Source organism: Diachasma alloeum, unplaced genomic scaffold, assembly GCF_001412515.2.
Source record: "Diachasma alloeum isolate Michigan unplaced genomic scaffold, Dall2.0 Dall_scaffold_00284, whole genome shotgun sequence".
Classification (NCBI taxonomy): domain Eukaryota; kingdom Metazoa; phylum Arthropoda; class Insecta; order Hymenoptera; family Braconidae; genus Diachasma; species Diachasma alloeum.
In genome coordinates, this window is record NW_021680423.1 from 958288 (window position 1) to 973662 (window position 15375).

General features: G+C 34.4%; 1 protein-coding gene across 4 annotated transcripts in view; it reads right to left on the reverse strand.

Moving 5' to 3' along the window:
• LOC107038495 (voltage-dependent calcium channel subunit alpha-2/delta-3) overlaps positions 1-15375 on the reverse strand; it is a 33248-nt gene that overhangs the window by 7646 nt on the left and 10227 nt on the right. The window contains exons 7-19 of one of the 4 annotated variants that reach the window (XM_015257633.1): positions 13569-13705; positions 13399-13479; positions 11450-11530; positions 11310-11384; positions 10880-10894; positions 8131-8238; positions 7994-8065; positions 7762-7903; positions 5725-5946; positions 5260-5359; positions 3117-3149; positions 1020-1124; positions 746-858 (exon numbers count right to left, since the gene is read on the reverse strand). In XM_015257633.1, coding sequence (XP_015113119.1) covers positions 746-858; positions 1020-1124; positions 3117-3149; positions 5260-5359; positions 5725-5946; positions 7762-7903; positions 7994-8065; positions 8131-8238; positions 10880-10894; positions 11310-11384; positions 11450-11530; positions 13399-13479; positions 13569-13705 — 1284 coding nt within the window. Of the gene's footprint in view, positions 1-745; positions 859-1019; positions 1125-3116; positions 3150-5259; positions 5360-5724; positions 5947-7761; positions 7904-7993; positions 8066-8130; positions 8239-10879; positions 10895-11309; positions 11385-11449; positions 11531-13392; positions 13480-13568; positions 13706-15375 lie in introns of all 4 variants that reach the window. The other 3 variants (XM_015257632.1, XM_015257635.1, XM_015257634.1) reach the window with 3 other exon arrangements.

Below are 15375 nucleotides of genomic sequence, written 5' to 3' on the forward strand. Positions count from 1 at the left end.
TTTTTTAGTAACACTTATCATCAGACCAAGTATTTTAAGCCGTCATACAAGTTGGGTGTCGTCCTGAATCTATTTTATTTTTAATTTTTTCTTCTCGAAATGTTGCAAATTTTGTGAAAACACCCCAAAACGACGTCGATTATGCATCGAAAACATATGTAACATATAAGTATACATTTAAATTCACTTCATACTGTTTATGATCAAACTCGATCAACGCTATTTTGGGGTATTTTGACCAACTTCGTGGAATTTCGAGAAGAAAAAATTGAAAATAGAGCAGATTTAGGACGAAACCCAACTTGTATAACGGCTCAAAAAACTTGCTTTGATTACAAGAGTTACTGAGAAAAAGATGAAAAATAAAAGAAAAATAAAACGTGACATAATTTTGAAAATTCAAGTTTTTCAACTTTTTTTTTTTTTTAATTCGGTATTATGAGCGCCTAGGGATTGAAAAAATATATAAAAAATATTCTTATATACTCTTATGTAATTTGGACGTATCATAAATCAAAATCGGATAAATAGAACTCGAGTTATTGAAAAAAAAACAAGAAAACAAAGAAAAAATCATATCTCCGAAATGGACTGTCGAAAAAAAACTGAAAAAATTGAGAGATAGTTTTTCCAGCCCCCCCCCCTCCCCCCATCGCGGAAAAAATCGAGATCAATTTCCAAGAGGGTGAGGGTCAACCGTTGACTCATTTGGCATGGAACACCTCATAAACATCCCAACATTTACCTGCGTTGGATGGTACACTGAAGACAAAACTCATTGGTTCAATGGCATGTTGCTCAGCAGCTCTTTTGTACCAAGAAGTGTCCATAGCTCTTTTGTTCATATCAGCAAAATGCCTGTTCAACCAAAAACATAAATTTGTTTCCCCTTCATTCGCATAACACAATCGAAACCAAATTACTATGCAAACTTTGAGAAAATTCCAATAGAAATTTTTCGTTTTTCGGACAAAAAAAAATTGATCATTGAATTAATGTAATGTAGTATAAGAATTTACGGTTCATCATCAGCCTCCTTATTCTCTTGATGATCGTGCCATCGCAAGAGGCCACTCCTCGTTGCAATGAAACTCCGGACAATGTCGAATCTCCCCTTTCCTTGGCTGCAAAATCGAAGGGAGAAATTAATGGATTTCATTCGCTCGACAAATCAAACACATCTTTCACTAGAATGATAACTCGATCTTTCCAATCACGAGCTATCATTGATCCTGAGCCAAATATATTCACTCATGAAGGGATGAAACGAGACGAGTCCGAAACTTGCGCAAACTGAGAGAAAAAATGACCTAATATCGCAAAACTAATTTTTTCAGGGAGAAGAATTCCGTATGATAAAACAGGCCATGTGCAAATCCCGTAAATTTTATGATTTGAATTTCTTGGCTCAAAAAAATTTTTCTTTGTGTCAGGGGTTGAGAAAATGATTCATAATTCTAAAAGCTTCGACCCAGTGAATCACGAATCCTCTGATTTTGTAATGAATGAATGCAAAAGTCATACAACAGAAAATTTCCAGATATTCCTGAAATATGACTTTCACTTGCCCTCAATTGTGATGAGTTTGAAAGAAATGACTCCATCTTCTTATCTCAAACTTTTCTTATCGTGTTGAGAATATTATCTCCTTTCGGAAAAAGAATTAATTTTTCATTCAGTATCAGTATTGTTTACATTATATCAGAATTGATCGAATATTTGTACTACCTTCTTAGCAAACCAGATTATTTTTGTAATATTGGGTTGTTCATGCTCTCAATGTACAAGTTGTTTGTGAATATCTGTGAAATGAGAACGTTTATCAAAATTCATCAGAAGATTTCTTGATAAATTCTGCTGAACCTCCCACTTTTCACAGTATTCACGAAATTAAGCGATACAAGCCCACGCCGTCTTACGTGTTATTTTGAAAATCTCTTTGGAATATAGAAGCTTGAAGAAATTCATCTGCGAAACAGATTTCCGGATGATTTTCTCAAACTTCATCGTTTCCATGATTCTCTGAATAATTTACACGTAAATTGTTAACTCATCTCCTCTCATATCTTCACTACAGCATTGATCTCTGTAATTATTAATGATGGGTGGAAAATTTCAAAATGAAGACAATGAGTAGATATTTCTACAATGTGTCTTCCTAATAATCCGGAAATCCTCCAACAATTTAGTCCTAAAGGGGTTAATCGAGAAGATTCGAATCGACTCGGAATATAGTTGTTGACAAATATTTCAGAATCCGAGGGACAGACGTATTTTCATCGAGACCTTTTTTGTAGCTTTCACTTAGTTACGCAAAGATCTCCACAAAAATATTCTTCACGTAGCAAAAAATTTAATATAAAAACCTAGCGAATTCGTAGAAAAATTCTGTTGGATTTTTTTGTATACCTTATTCTATTGAGATATTTTCTATAGAATTGCCTCAGTTCAAATTTTCTAAGTTTTTTGTTTGATTTTCTTAATACGACGCAAAGAAAAATAGAATGAAAAAACCTTGGAAACTTTGAACTGAGGAAATTCTATAGAAAATATCCAAAAGAATAAGTTATATAGAAAAATCGAATTCTATTGACTTTTTCTGATGAATATTTTCTATTGAACATTTCAATAGAATCGGTGAAAACGTAATAGAAAGTTCAATAGAAATCCAACAGAATTCTTTAACGAATTCGCTATGTTTTTCTATTAATTTTTTTCGTGCGTGTTAACTCCTGCAAATTCTGAAATATCCTCAGAAAACTGACTTCAAAGTGAAATCGAAACAACTCCTTCAATCCCTTTACCCTTAAATTATTTCAAATTTTACTATCATTTTATTCCTTCCATTCTTTATTCGATTGAGTTTTGAAAAAAAAACATCATCTCTCAATTAATTCTCTCATTCCGCTTATGACTTCGCAAATGAAACAAAAAAAACTAACAAAAAATATGGGAACAAAAATCAATACATCATAATCACAGAAGTAATAATGATAATTGAGGGCTGTTTCATCAGTGCACACCAAAAACACAATCACCTTGAATGACCGTGACATATTTACCGTGCAATACTGCGAAGTGAGGTTTAAACGTATAATTGTGCATAATAAAATTACCTGTGCAGAAGAGCCATCAGTATGGCAATGGGGCTGGCGGTGGAGACACACAATAATAAATAATGTAATAAAAATAACTGCAATAAAGTATAAATATTTATAAATAAAAAAATATAGGTGTTTTGATAAAAACAGGTGCAGAGTGTTCTTAAAGCAAATATTATCAATGTTTTTTGCTCCCAAATGGAAGCTCAATTTTTTTTTTCATTATTCCTCATTGTGTATTGTATTACCCTCGCCTCAATTTACCCCATGAGATTGTATCGTGGGTAATTCGATTAATAAGTTCAACCCAAGTCATTTGTTCAGTTCCTCGTAGTTTTGCAAGCGTTCCCTGAGACGTTCATCCTCATTGCCGGGTTATAATAATGGGCGAATCGCTTCTTGATTTACTCATACAGTCATTGTTATCTATACAAAACAATTAATCTGACGAAATAACATTTCTCGTTCTTCATTGATGGTGTTTTCTGTTCTATTATTTCTTTTCATTCACGTTGTTGTTTCCTACTCTCGGACATTTTCAGATTTACGAGGACGAATTTCACACACTTGATTTTTTAGATTTTTTCATTATATCAATATAGCTTAGTTTGAAATGCAATGTTTCGCACAGAGTTGAATTGCAGTCAACGGAAAGAAACATTTTCAAGGGCTTTAATTTCAGTCACTCTGGTAAATTACACGCCGTGTACAACATTCTTCGAATCGATGCAGAATTAGATAGCATTAGATTTTACTCATATGAAAAACGATCTTATCGAGCAGTAATTTATGCAACAATAATCAGAGGGAGTCTATGTTAATGTGTGAAATTTTCTTCAGCATTAAAAGGACGTTTCTCACACGTGTACTTCTTATTCCTGAGTTCAGTAACAGGCGTGTAATTCAGGAATTACACGCCACAAAAAAAAAATCTATGTGATCGGGACTAGTGTACATGAAATATCGCATTTTGTTACCAAGAAACAAACTTGAATAGAAATAGCTAACGCTTTCGCTGGGAAGTTCTATTGGATTACTATTGAACTTTTTTAAAATTTCAATTTCTATTGAACATTAGTTTTTCACCTGTCCTATCGAAAAATTCCACGGTTTTTCTGTGTTTTTTTCCGGTAGAAAAGGGAAGAAAATCCAGTGAAAAAAAAATTGGGAATTTATTCCAAAGAATCGCTCTATTTTATAAAAATCCAAATCGACTTCTGGTGATGAACATTTCGTACTCGAAATTAAGACTCCAAAATTAAGGGTCCCAAGGGTCAAAATAAGGGTCACGAGGGTCAGAATAAGGATCGTGAGTCAAAATAAGGATCACGAGGAAGAGAATAAGGGTCATGAGGGCCAGAATAAGGATCATGGAGGTCATATGAGGATCATATGGAGGTCATATCTGGGTCATATGGGGGTTGGCGAGCGGAGTGAGCAGGAGGCGTAACCCCTAGTTTCTACAGGACTTATATATTGACTTTCTCTATAAAAAACAATAGACATTTGATTTTCTGAAGAAATAGTCATCACTCAGACACAGTTTCAACACTTGAGCTCACTTGACGAACAATTTTTACCCTATTTCATTAACAATTGAACAAGTTGTTGATAGCTTTTTTATTTAAAAGTTTAAAGTATTCATTCCATTATTCCCGAATGTAAGAAAAAAAAGTCGAAGGAAAAATAACCAATGGGTAGTCACGCGTTGTGTGTGGGAACCGACAAAATGACCGGTCATATTCGGCCATTTTTTCCGCCTACCATTATTCCTGGATTCAACTCAGTGCAATGTGCTCAATAGAACAGTGTGAGAAGAAAATCTCTGTACTTCTTTAATACATGGATGTGCAAAATTGAGTGAACGATACTCAGTCGTCAAAATCTGATGATGTTCGAATGTACAAAGCAGCCATCCACGTCATTGTGAAAAAATTATAGAAAACTTTCTAGTGCATTTTTCCTCTAGCTAAGAAAAACGGTTACATTTAGAGTATTGCTCAATGCATTTTGGTGAATAGAAGAGTGTGTGCTGATTGTGCATCGAAAAGGTGCGTGGGTCAACAAGTAATTAATTGCAATGCATGCTTTACTCGTCCTTTTTTCGTAGATTATTTTAGTTTCCATTTTTTTTTTCGATGTGATGGAGTGTACTTACTTCTGATTATCCTCCTTGTGCATTGCATTACTGTCCCTCTTATTAAATCCACCAGTTACAACTGCGTCCAGTACGAGAGACTGAACTAGTCTTTTATCACCTGCAATTATTAATTATTTATTTCGTGTTAATAAAGATTGATCTGCAAGTTGAATGTAATTTTTCAATCAATTCATCATTTTGTGAATTAAATTTTGTAAACGAAAAAGGCACCACAATTTTATTTTTATGGAACGTTTTAATTCAGAAATGCTGATTAGCCGATTCATTTCTTTATGAGTAACTAATTACTGTAATAAGTGATGTTATAAGAAATTTTCAAAGTAAATTTTCCTGACTACGAGAATGGTCTTCTAACGATGTCGAAGAGCCTCACTCATCACGGACATATTTTGATAATTCATAACAGCAACGGACTACGTCAACTCATCGCAACTCTATTCTACTTAATTTTGGGATACTTACAGTAATGTGCGTCTTTGTCAGGCTTGCTCGCTTGATTATGATGCGAGCTGGGACTCTTTGGTCTCATTGACATCCATTTCCATCCAGGCATTCTTGTTCTTGCTAGGAAATGGAGTATACGTTCCTCAGAGGACTTAAATTTCTTATCTGACGCCGAACTGTACTCGCAGTAGACCCAGTCAGGGTGTACTTTCCAATTAGTACCATTGAAATAATCGAACACTGAAAGAAACAAGAGAGATCATGAATTATTGGAAATGAGTAATGGTGGAATGAAATAAATCAACAAACAAATTAATTCCATTAATTATTTGCTTGTTCCAGCAAATGATTAGTGATGCCGCGAGAGACTTTATGAGACAATACTTTAGAGACATGGTCTCGGTCCCGGAATATGTAGTATCGACTCCTCTCATAATGACTCCGAGTCAATTTATCTCATCTCGGTGTCAAGTTTTTAATGTTTTTCAATGTCAAATCTCGGTTTTTGTCTCGGCTTTCAACATCTCGTCTCGGTTTTCAACATAGAAAAGGCGCGAAAAACTAGAAACCGAGATGAGATAAATTGACTCGGAACTATCACGAGAGAAGTCGGTACTGCGTACTTCGAGACTGAGACAAGACCTAAAATTTTCGTGTTCACTGAGACCGAGACAATGCCTCCAAAGTATTATCTCGTGATGTCTCGTGAAGTCTCTCGCGGCATCACTACAAATGATAATGCTAGGAGGAAGTATTAAGACAAATTTTTGTCACTTCGTTCCTGAACCCTCGCACCATGTGAGCTGCGTGTCTAAAATGCCGCTCACCACCGCCGTAATAAAAAATATCCTTCGCCACTAGGTGGAAAACTACTGCCGTGTAGAGAATTTTATATGAGCTATAAAAATGTCTTATGATATCATCTTTCAAAGGTTTCCTTCGAAGTGTATGAAAAACGTATGGAAAAAATCAATAGATTTTGATTTTCCTGTACAACTTATTATATCGTGATATTTCCATGGAAATGTTTTGGCCTTAATTTCCCGAATTTTTTCGTTCGATTTTTTTTATCAGAGGAGAAAAGATGGAAAGAGTATATTTTGAAGGACGAGTGCCATGAGGTTTTTTACTCGTCTTGAGCACACAAGTAAAAAACCCTATGGCACTGGTCATGAACGATAATTTTCAGTAATGATTTTCGCTTTTACGAGTTTGAGGAAGGGCCCATATCAATCCTTGGACGAGGAAAAGTAATGAACCGTAAGGAAAAAGCTTATAAAATTTATTGTAGAGGAATTTCTACATTAAATATCTCAATAGAATAAGTTCTATAGAAATATCAAATTCTATTAATTTTATCTATACAATATTTTTCATTAAATCAGTTCTATTTAGAATTTTTCAATAGAATCGGTGAAACAATAATAGAATTTTTAATAGAAGCCCAGCAGGAATCCGGAGAAAATTTCTATCGAATGCGCCACCTTTATCTCTGGAATTTTTGCTTGCGTGTGATCTTAATTTCTGAATGATCTCGGTACGGGATATTAGTGATAAGTGACAATGCATCGATTGCAAACAATTAATCTGAATCCCATCGTTATTATACGCAAAATCGGTTTTTAGCATTTCTTCACATATTTTTTAGGATAACTGAAGAACCGCTGAGACGATCGTCTTCACAAATTAATCAGTTGTAAGTTGCACAAAGACACGTCGATTGCAAAACAAAAATTTTTGATGGTCCACTTGTTCTGGAGAAATTGTTGGACAAAATTTGTTTTACATACGTACACACACAAATACACAGACGCACATCATTAAAACATCAGGTATCCAGAAATGATTGAAAATAATGCTTAACCTCATGAAACGTCGACAAATCATGAAAATTCCAAATTTGATTTTCAGGGTCATTACAATAACTTCCTCCTTTTTAAATCAAGAAGTTAATAAATAGATTTTCATCTTTCTGCATAACTTATTCTATTGTGATTGTTACTATAGAAAACTTGAAACTTGAAAAATTTATGTTGAGAAGTGATTTCTAATTACCATTCACTATCGCATGCTTTATTTCCAGTTCGGCGTTGACTTCTAACATGCCATAGCCCTCAGGCAATGCCAATCCCAGAGAGAACGGAGTCCCCGCAATCGGTTTGTAAAAGTAGTTGTGCTTTCTAATTGTTACTCTTCTCTGGAAAAACAACACATTCATAAGAATGACTCAGAGTAATTGAAATTTATACAATGCGGGCCGATTAAAAAGTTTGGAATGAGTACATACCATATCGTCGTAATGGATTTTCACGGCGAAACTAATCTCGCCCTCTTTCTGGTCAATCATATCTCGTCTCAACTGAAAATGCAACGAGTTTTGTAATTCCAGGGGTTTCAGTGGTTGAAAAGTATTTCTATACGTACATCCGGAAGTCCCGAATTATTCAGAGGGTGAGTGGGGCCATCGTCCTCGGATAACTCCACTTCGGAGAGATCAACACTCGTGTAACGAGGCTTCAAAGAGTTTTCATACTGTAAAAAATGGTTGAAAATTTGGTAGAAAGGGTTATTATTATTCATCATAATAAGCGTATTTTTATATCATTGTTCTGGGAAGTTCTACGTACGAAAAAAAATCATGGAAAAATCCGGCCCATTCGTTAGAAAATTATATTCGATTTTTATTGGACTCCATTGAAAACTCCATTAGTTTCTCGCTAATTCGATTTGAAAATTCTGTAGCTTTTCTGTGAGTTTTCTCTAATATTTTGTGAAAAAGTCAGTAGAATTTAATTTCTCCGTACAACGTATCCTACTGAGATCTTTTCTATAGAAACTCTTCGTTCTAGATTTTCCAAGTTGTTTTATTAGTTTTTTTTTTCAATTGGACGAGCAAAAATGAAGGAAAACAAATTGAAAAATTTATTTCGGAGAATTTTCATAAAAAATATCTTAATAGAATGAGTTTTATAGAAATTTCCTATCAAGTTTTTCCATAAAATAATTGCTATTAAATGGCTCCGAACAAAAACAAAACAGAAAAGCAGTGAGATTTCCGAGACAAATCCAATCGAAATCTTCAGCAAAGGCGCAAGCTTTTTTTATGAATTTTATTCATGCGTTTTTTTTCTGGGGAGAAAAAGCTAATGATCCTGAAATGCACGTTTTCTCCACCGAATGCGTGAAAGTTACAGGTCAGACGTCAACGAAATCCTTGGACGTAAAGCTTAACTTAACCCGCTCAAATGAGCTGCACACAATTTCTCTCTAGGTTCGTCCATAAATAGTGAACTCGGAGGCTACTATAAAGAATAAGGTGTACTACAGAATGTACGAAAAAATAGCCGACGGAAAAAATAGCCGATGACAAAATGACCGTTTATTTTCGGTCATTTTTCCCGTCTACCCCAAAAATGACCGATCATTTTGTCGCCTGCTACGCACAACACGTGTTACACCCATCGGCTATTTTTTCCTTCCGCTATTTTTTCCGCCTACCTGTACTACACTGTTAGAAATTTTTGCCTGGAAATTTCTGTAAATTTCTTAGAAATATTCATCTAGTGACCATTTCACTGGAATTTTAGGGAATTCCGCCATTGAAAATTCACAATTTCAGTTCAATTATTCCATGAAAATCAATAGAAATCAGGAAAATTTACACAAATATATTCTCGAATTTTCAATTAATTAAAAATTACATAATAATAATCACATAAAATGTTTAGTCTTCAATTCTTAATTTCTGTTATTTATTCTATTTATTCTATCGAAAGACAAGGATAGAAATCAAATTTATGGGTATTCTCACTTTATTCGAAAAAATATATCGATTTTAAAACTTTCCGGAGACATTAAAAAATTCAATTTGTTATTTCTTTCCGCCCACGTTATTTTGCATTTTTTCATTTCTTCTCGCTAAGATGAGATCATAAAACTTGAAAATATTCATATCCTTTCCATATTTGAAGGAAAAACAATAATTTCAAGGTTCCACCGACGCAAATGAAGAAAAACAAATTTTTCCATTTTCTAGCCGATTATCCTTTTTTAAAAATGTTCAGTCTTCAATTCGTGATTACATTCATCATTCTATCAAAACACAAGGATAGAAATCGAATTAATGGGTATTCTTTCATTATTCGAAAAGATATTTCATGGAGTTATTCGTCGGTAGGGCCGTAAAAGGTCCACTTTTGCAGTTGGCAAAAATATATATATCAAGAATAAGAATGCATCGAAGTAACTTAATCTAATCCTGAAGACGGAAAAGGCGAAAAAAATAAAATAAAATAATATAGTACAAAGTATTCTAGCGAAGCACCTGTTCGCTAGTTCAGCATAATTTTGGTTTGAGCACTCATGTTTTGATTGGACTAAGTAAGCCGGGGAATCCCCATCTTCCGACTTCCCAAAAATTTCGTGTTCCATTAACCCTCGACTGGTTACCCTATGAGGGAAACCCTACCGCGCGTCATTTTTCTGTAATTAAAATTCACTAGCTAACCGGAAAAACTCAAAAAAATTGATTTTGTCAATTGAAATGTAATTTTTAGAACAACATATTTTTCGAAATTCCTAAAGAAAACAAATTATTTCGAACAGACGAATTATTTTTTCCCATGTTAAATAAAATTGCCCATTACGCGACGTTGCCGGAAACTCGGTAAACGCGCCCAGGCAGTTAAGAGCGAATTCGGTAACGCTAGAGCCTCAATAACGGCGGGGAATCCCTGGGGAGGTGACCAATCGCAGGGTCGCGTTTGGTGATCAGGCTAGGGTTAACTTTTCAGTGCAATTCAAAATTTCATTTTTCTCCCCTAATGGAGTGCACTATTGGTGTAAATGTGTACATGAAGGCACGGAATCTCCGGCGCGCTTGTAACGCAAAACACTATATTTATTAGTGCCGGAATTGGAGAATGAGATAAGTCGAGAAACGACAGTCGAATTATTTTACAATTATGGGAGTAACGTACGTGAAGCTTTACAGTCATTTATCAAGAAATATTTTTTGTCGCTAATAATGCGGATCGGTTCATAGATATTTACAGAATCATCTATATCACGTTTCCAGACTTATCTTTGATTTCTTTGAATGACTTCGCTACAGAAACGTATTTGTAAATAATATGTAATGTAAATATTCTGTAATGTAATATTTTATACTCACAGAAAGACCAGTTGGCTGTTGAAAGAGAAAACATAAACGTTATTTTTGTTCGGAATCGCTGAAAATACTCCAGTGAAGGAATAAAACGAGATGAGAGAATTTTCGTTCCCAATCAGTTTTAGGAAAATATCTAAGAATTTAAAGAAATTCGCGAAATTTCATAGGGGCATTTTTTCGAGTTTTCACTTTACTGCAATGTCTTTACAAAAGACTCCCTATGACAAAACTCTTTTACTCTAATCTGTCTCAGATTTACATACATTTTACAATTGCTCCATTTATCAGGGGCTCACTTTGAACTGGAGTTGACTCGTCTCATTTTATTAATTCGTTGTTACAGTGGAAAGAATTCTATGAAAAAAATACTTCATAGAATCCTATTACAGACCAATTTTCATTTGGATTGAAGAACAATTGAGAAGACTCTTACCAAAGGACGCAAATCGGGATGATACAGGACCCGCCCATTGTTGTCGACGATAAAAGAGTAACCATTGACACCGAGCTAATGAAAAAAATTGAACACTCTTGAAATTATTGAACAAATCTCGATAATTTTTTGAAACAAACCTTGTATGGAGGGACGAGCTTTTGAATTTCTTCAATTGGCACATCAGTTCCAACAATTCCCAGTAAATTAGCGGTTTTTGCCTGCATCAATGAAAGTAAATGAATGAATCTATAGTTGTCGTGGATTAACTGCGGAATGGACACAGTGACTTATCAAACATCACAATCATGGGAAATGTAATCAAACGAATATTTATAGTATGGGCCATTCTGCCAAGTGTCGTAGAAGAATCCGGCCGCAAAATTTTCGACAATTTTTTTTTTGGTTCTTCTCAATAGTTACAATGAGAAAAAAAATTGTAATGTCTGAAACATATTTACTTGAGGCAAGTAATTTTTCTTCAATCGTGGCCCGCGAAAAATCTCATGCTTTAAAATATTCTTGTACTCAAGTATGATTTTGTCGCGAATGCACTCATGGAAATCGCGTGGAAAAATCGCCAAATATTTATTGTTTTCATGATTTTATTGATACACTTCCAATGTTTCGATATGTAATATATTCATCATGTGACGTGGAACTTTGGTGATAAATGAGAATTTATTCGAGTTCTGTAAAGCGCAAACCTTCTATGATTTAAGCCATTGAAAATAATTTAGTTGTTTCAAGCAAATATAGTCAACATACCCGGAAAAAAAAAATATTATTTTTTACTATGTGAACATAGTAAGCGAGGACCATACTCGCCACCCTCAAAATTTATTGTTGAACATAGTAAAAATTGCGTGTCGGTATAGTAGAAAGTGGTACAATAAAAGTAAAATTTAATTTGTCACGAGTAAAAATTCGGTTCACATGAATCAAATTTTAAAAGTTGTTTCGGTATGGTCCTCGATTAATATGTTCACATTGTAATTTTTAATTTTATGTCATCTCCGTGTATTAGGAAATTTTTCTCTCAGTGTATGAATAGAAAAGAAGATTTCTCGGCTAGCAGAGGTTCCGTGACTTAATAAGAGGTGCTACGTATGATTAAACATTTTACATTAAACTTTCTTCTATTTAACTTTTTTATCGTCATTTTACATCGCTTCGACCCGGTAAGGGTATACTGCGATGATGATAAAGACTTTAAATGGTTAGATCGCACCATTCCACCCGGCCGGGATTTGAACTCGGAACCTTTCGCATGTGAGGCAACGAACTTACCCACTGCACCAAGCCACCGGGACTATTCTATTTAATTTAACGTGTTAAAAAATACTTTACAAAAATTCAAAACATCGTTTTTGATCGGAAATTTTCTGAATTGAAAAAAATGGTTATCATTTTGCTCCCCCTCTTCAACTTTATGGTTAAAATCCATAAATAAAACTTCACGCGTTGATGTAAGCCTGTTCTCCACGTTTTTCACCGATTTTTTTCCTAAAATTATCCGCTCGTGTGCTGCACAGCTAAAGTAATTTGATTGAAAGAAGAATAAATTCAAAATTGGATCGAAATGATTATTGTGCCTTCTTAACAGTTCATCGAATGTTTCCGGCTTGTTTTCTAGTATAAAGTAAAAGTATAAAAAAAAATCTTAAACCATAAGAAATTAATTTTCAAATTATCCATTTTTTGATTCTTGATTTGGTTTTTCGGCTGTGCGGCAGGTTTAAAGATGATTTCGATCGGAACTTTTCCTAATTTTCCGAAAAAAATTTCAGATTTTTGAAAAACAGGAGAACAGGTTCAAATTAACATTTAAAGTGTTATTTTTCGATTTTATATTTATTGACATATATCTAGGTTTTTCTTAACCTGAAGGAATTTCCGAGAAAAAATTTTGTTTCTAGACATTATCTCCTAGAATCATTTATCATCGTAATTGCTTCATTCTGTACTAAACTAAAGAAAACTCGTTATGCAGTTATGGTTCAATACTCTAATGCGAACATCTAATTTCATTTCAGTCAATGTACTTTTTTCTCATTGATTATTTTGTAAATTCGAATATTACCGTTACCGTGTGATTACGACGATCCAAAATGGGCGCTGTGACTGAAGTCATGAGTTGGGGGTGTCCCTCTTGTCCATATCTCCCAGTCTGTAATGAAAGGAATAATTGAATTCAGTGGGAAACCAGAACAATATGGTTTTATTGACAGAATCCCACATATTTTCATTCATAAGTACCTCGCCACCCACATAAGCAGGTGTCCAGTGAATGGGGTGATCATGCTGGTACAGCACCATGGGCCTGGCGAGTACTTTTATGTACTCGAAAACTTTACTCTTCACGTCTTCCATTGAAGAAATCCTCGCGTAAAAACCTTGAACGAGAAATCATTAAGTAACGAGAGATGTTTGAAGCAAAAATTATGTCTGCAATGAAGTAACATTTAAGTGATATGCAATTATCTCAATGCATGAAGAAAAATTTGTCTAGAAAATCAGAATGTCAACACCTTTCCCTTGGACCATACGAAAAACTCAACTATTTTTGCAGTTTTCATATAAACAGTGAGTGGAGATAAGTATCTTTCGGTAAATTCTCAGCTTCTCAATATTTGAGAATTCCATTGCAGATTAGGATGTTGGGAATCGCGTTTTTCCCCAGAAGAACACTGAAGTTCTTGTATGATTCTAATTTTGCAGGTAAATTTTTCTCCCTATAAATTACAGACTGTAATGCGTGGTTTCACCAGGAAATATCAAAGGCCATTATTTGTTGAAAAATTTTCTAGCAACAGAAGGCCGACTGACATTTTCTTCTGAAATCACTGGCCTTTGAGATGAATGTACAATTGAAAAAATGTCACGTTTGATTCGTTACATCAATGATGCTGAAATTCTGGCTGCTAATTGGTACTGCTGAGACTCAAATTTGTGCTAGATTTTGGCTCGATCGGTTGAGCGATTCTTGAGATATTGCAATTTTTCGAAAATCCTTTTTTGCCGATATCTCCTGAAACATTCGACTGATTCAATTTTTTTTCAGAATACTCGTTATGATAATACCTATTTAATTGGATTGAAGAAAGACCATTACACCCTGAGAATGTAGTTTGATTCTCGGTTTTCCATTTTTTTCGCTGTGATCGCTTGTTCGCACGATAACTTGACAAATAATCGAGATAGAAACTTGAAACTTGGTATGATTTTAGGTCTTATGGTACCAAAGTCTGGGATTTTGTATGAACGAAATCAGACCTGTAGTTTCGGAGATATTCAGCTTTTTATATGAAACTCTTTTACTCAATAGCTCAAAAACTATTGGGCCGATTTTAATTATTTTTTCAAAATGTGCGTTTTGATGTTATCCATCTAGATGCAGCAAAATATGGGTACCATCCCATAGGAATTTTTCGAGATATCGTCGTTTTTATATTTTTTGGTCGGAATTCACTTTTGCGCATTACACGGAGAAAAAAATTCCAGAAAAATTGGTTGATAGCATGGTAAAATAGGTTCATTTGGACGGGCCCAGAAAAATTCTCCTGCCAGCACCGGAATTTCTGCCGTGGGCTACAGCAATTTTTCTTGGATTTACCGTGAAAAATTCTTGTACTCCACAGAAAATTTTCCGGTGCTGGTACGGTAATGTTTCCGGTTTTGTCGAAACGAACCAATTTTACCGTGCTGGCACAGTAATTTTTTTCTCCGTGTATGACATGGTTAAAAGTCAGGGAAACCTTTTGAAACTTTGGTTTCTAGTTAGGATTATCAAGAAACCAAATATATATATCAAATTTTAGGTCAATTCACCCAAAATTCTTGAGAGAAAAAGTCATTTTTTGTCATGAAATATGAGTGGGATTGGCCTTAATATTTTCAAAAAATGGTAATCCTTATGCCTTCATTTTTTGAAAACATACATTGGGATCCATTCGGAAGCCTATTACCAATGAAATTGATATAAATTAAAAGAGGAGAAAAAAATACGTGCAGAGTAGCAGTGATATGTAATCTGTCAAATGGCTTCGGTCGCGCTGCTTGTTTT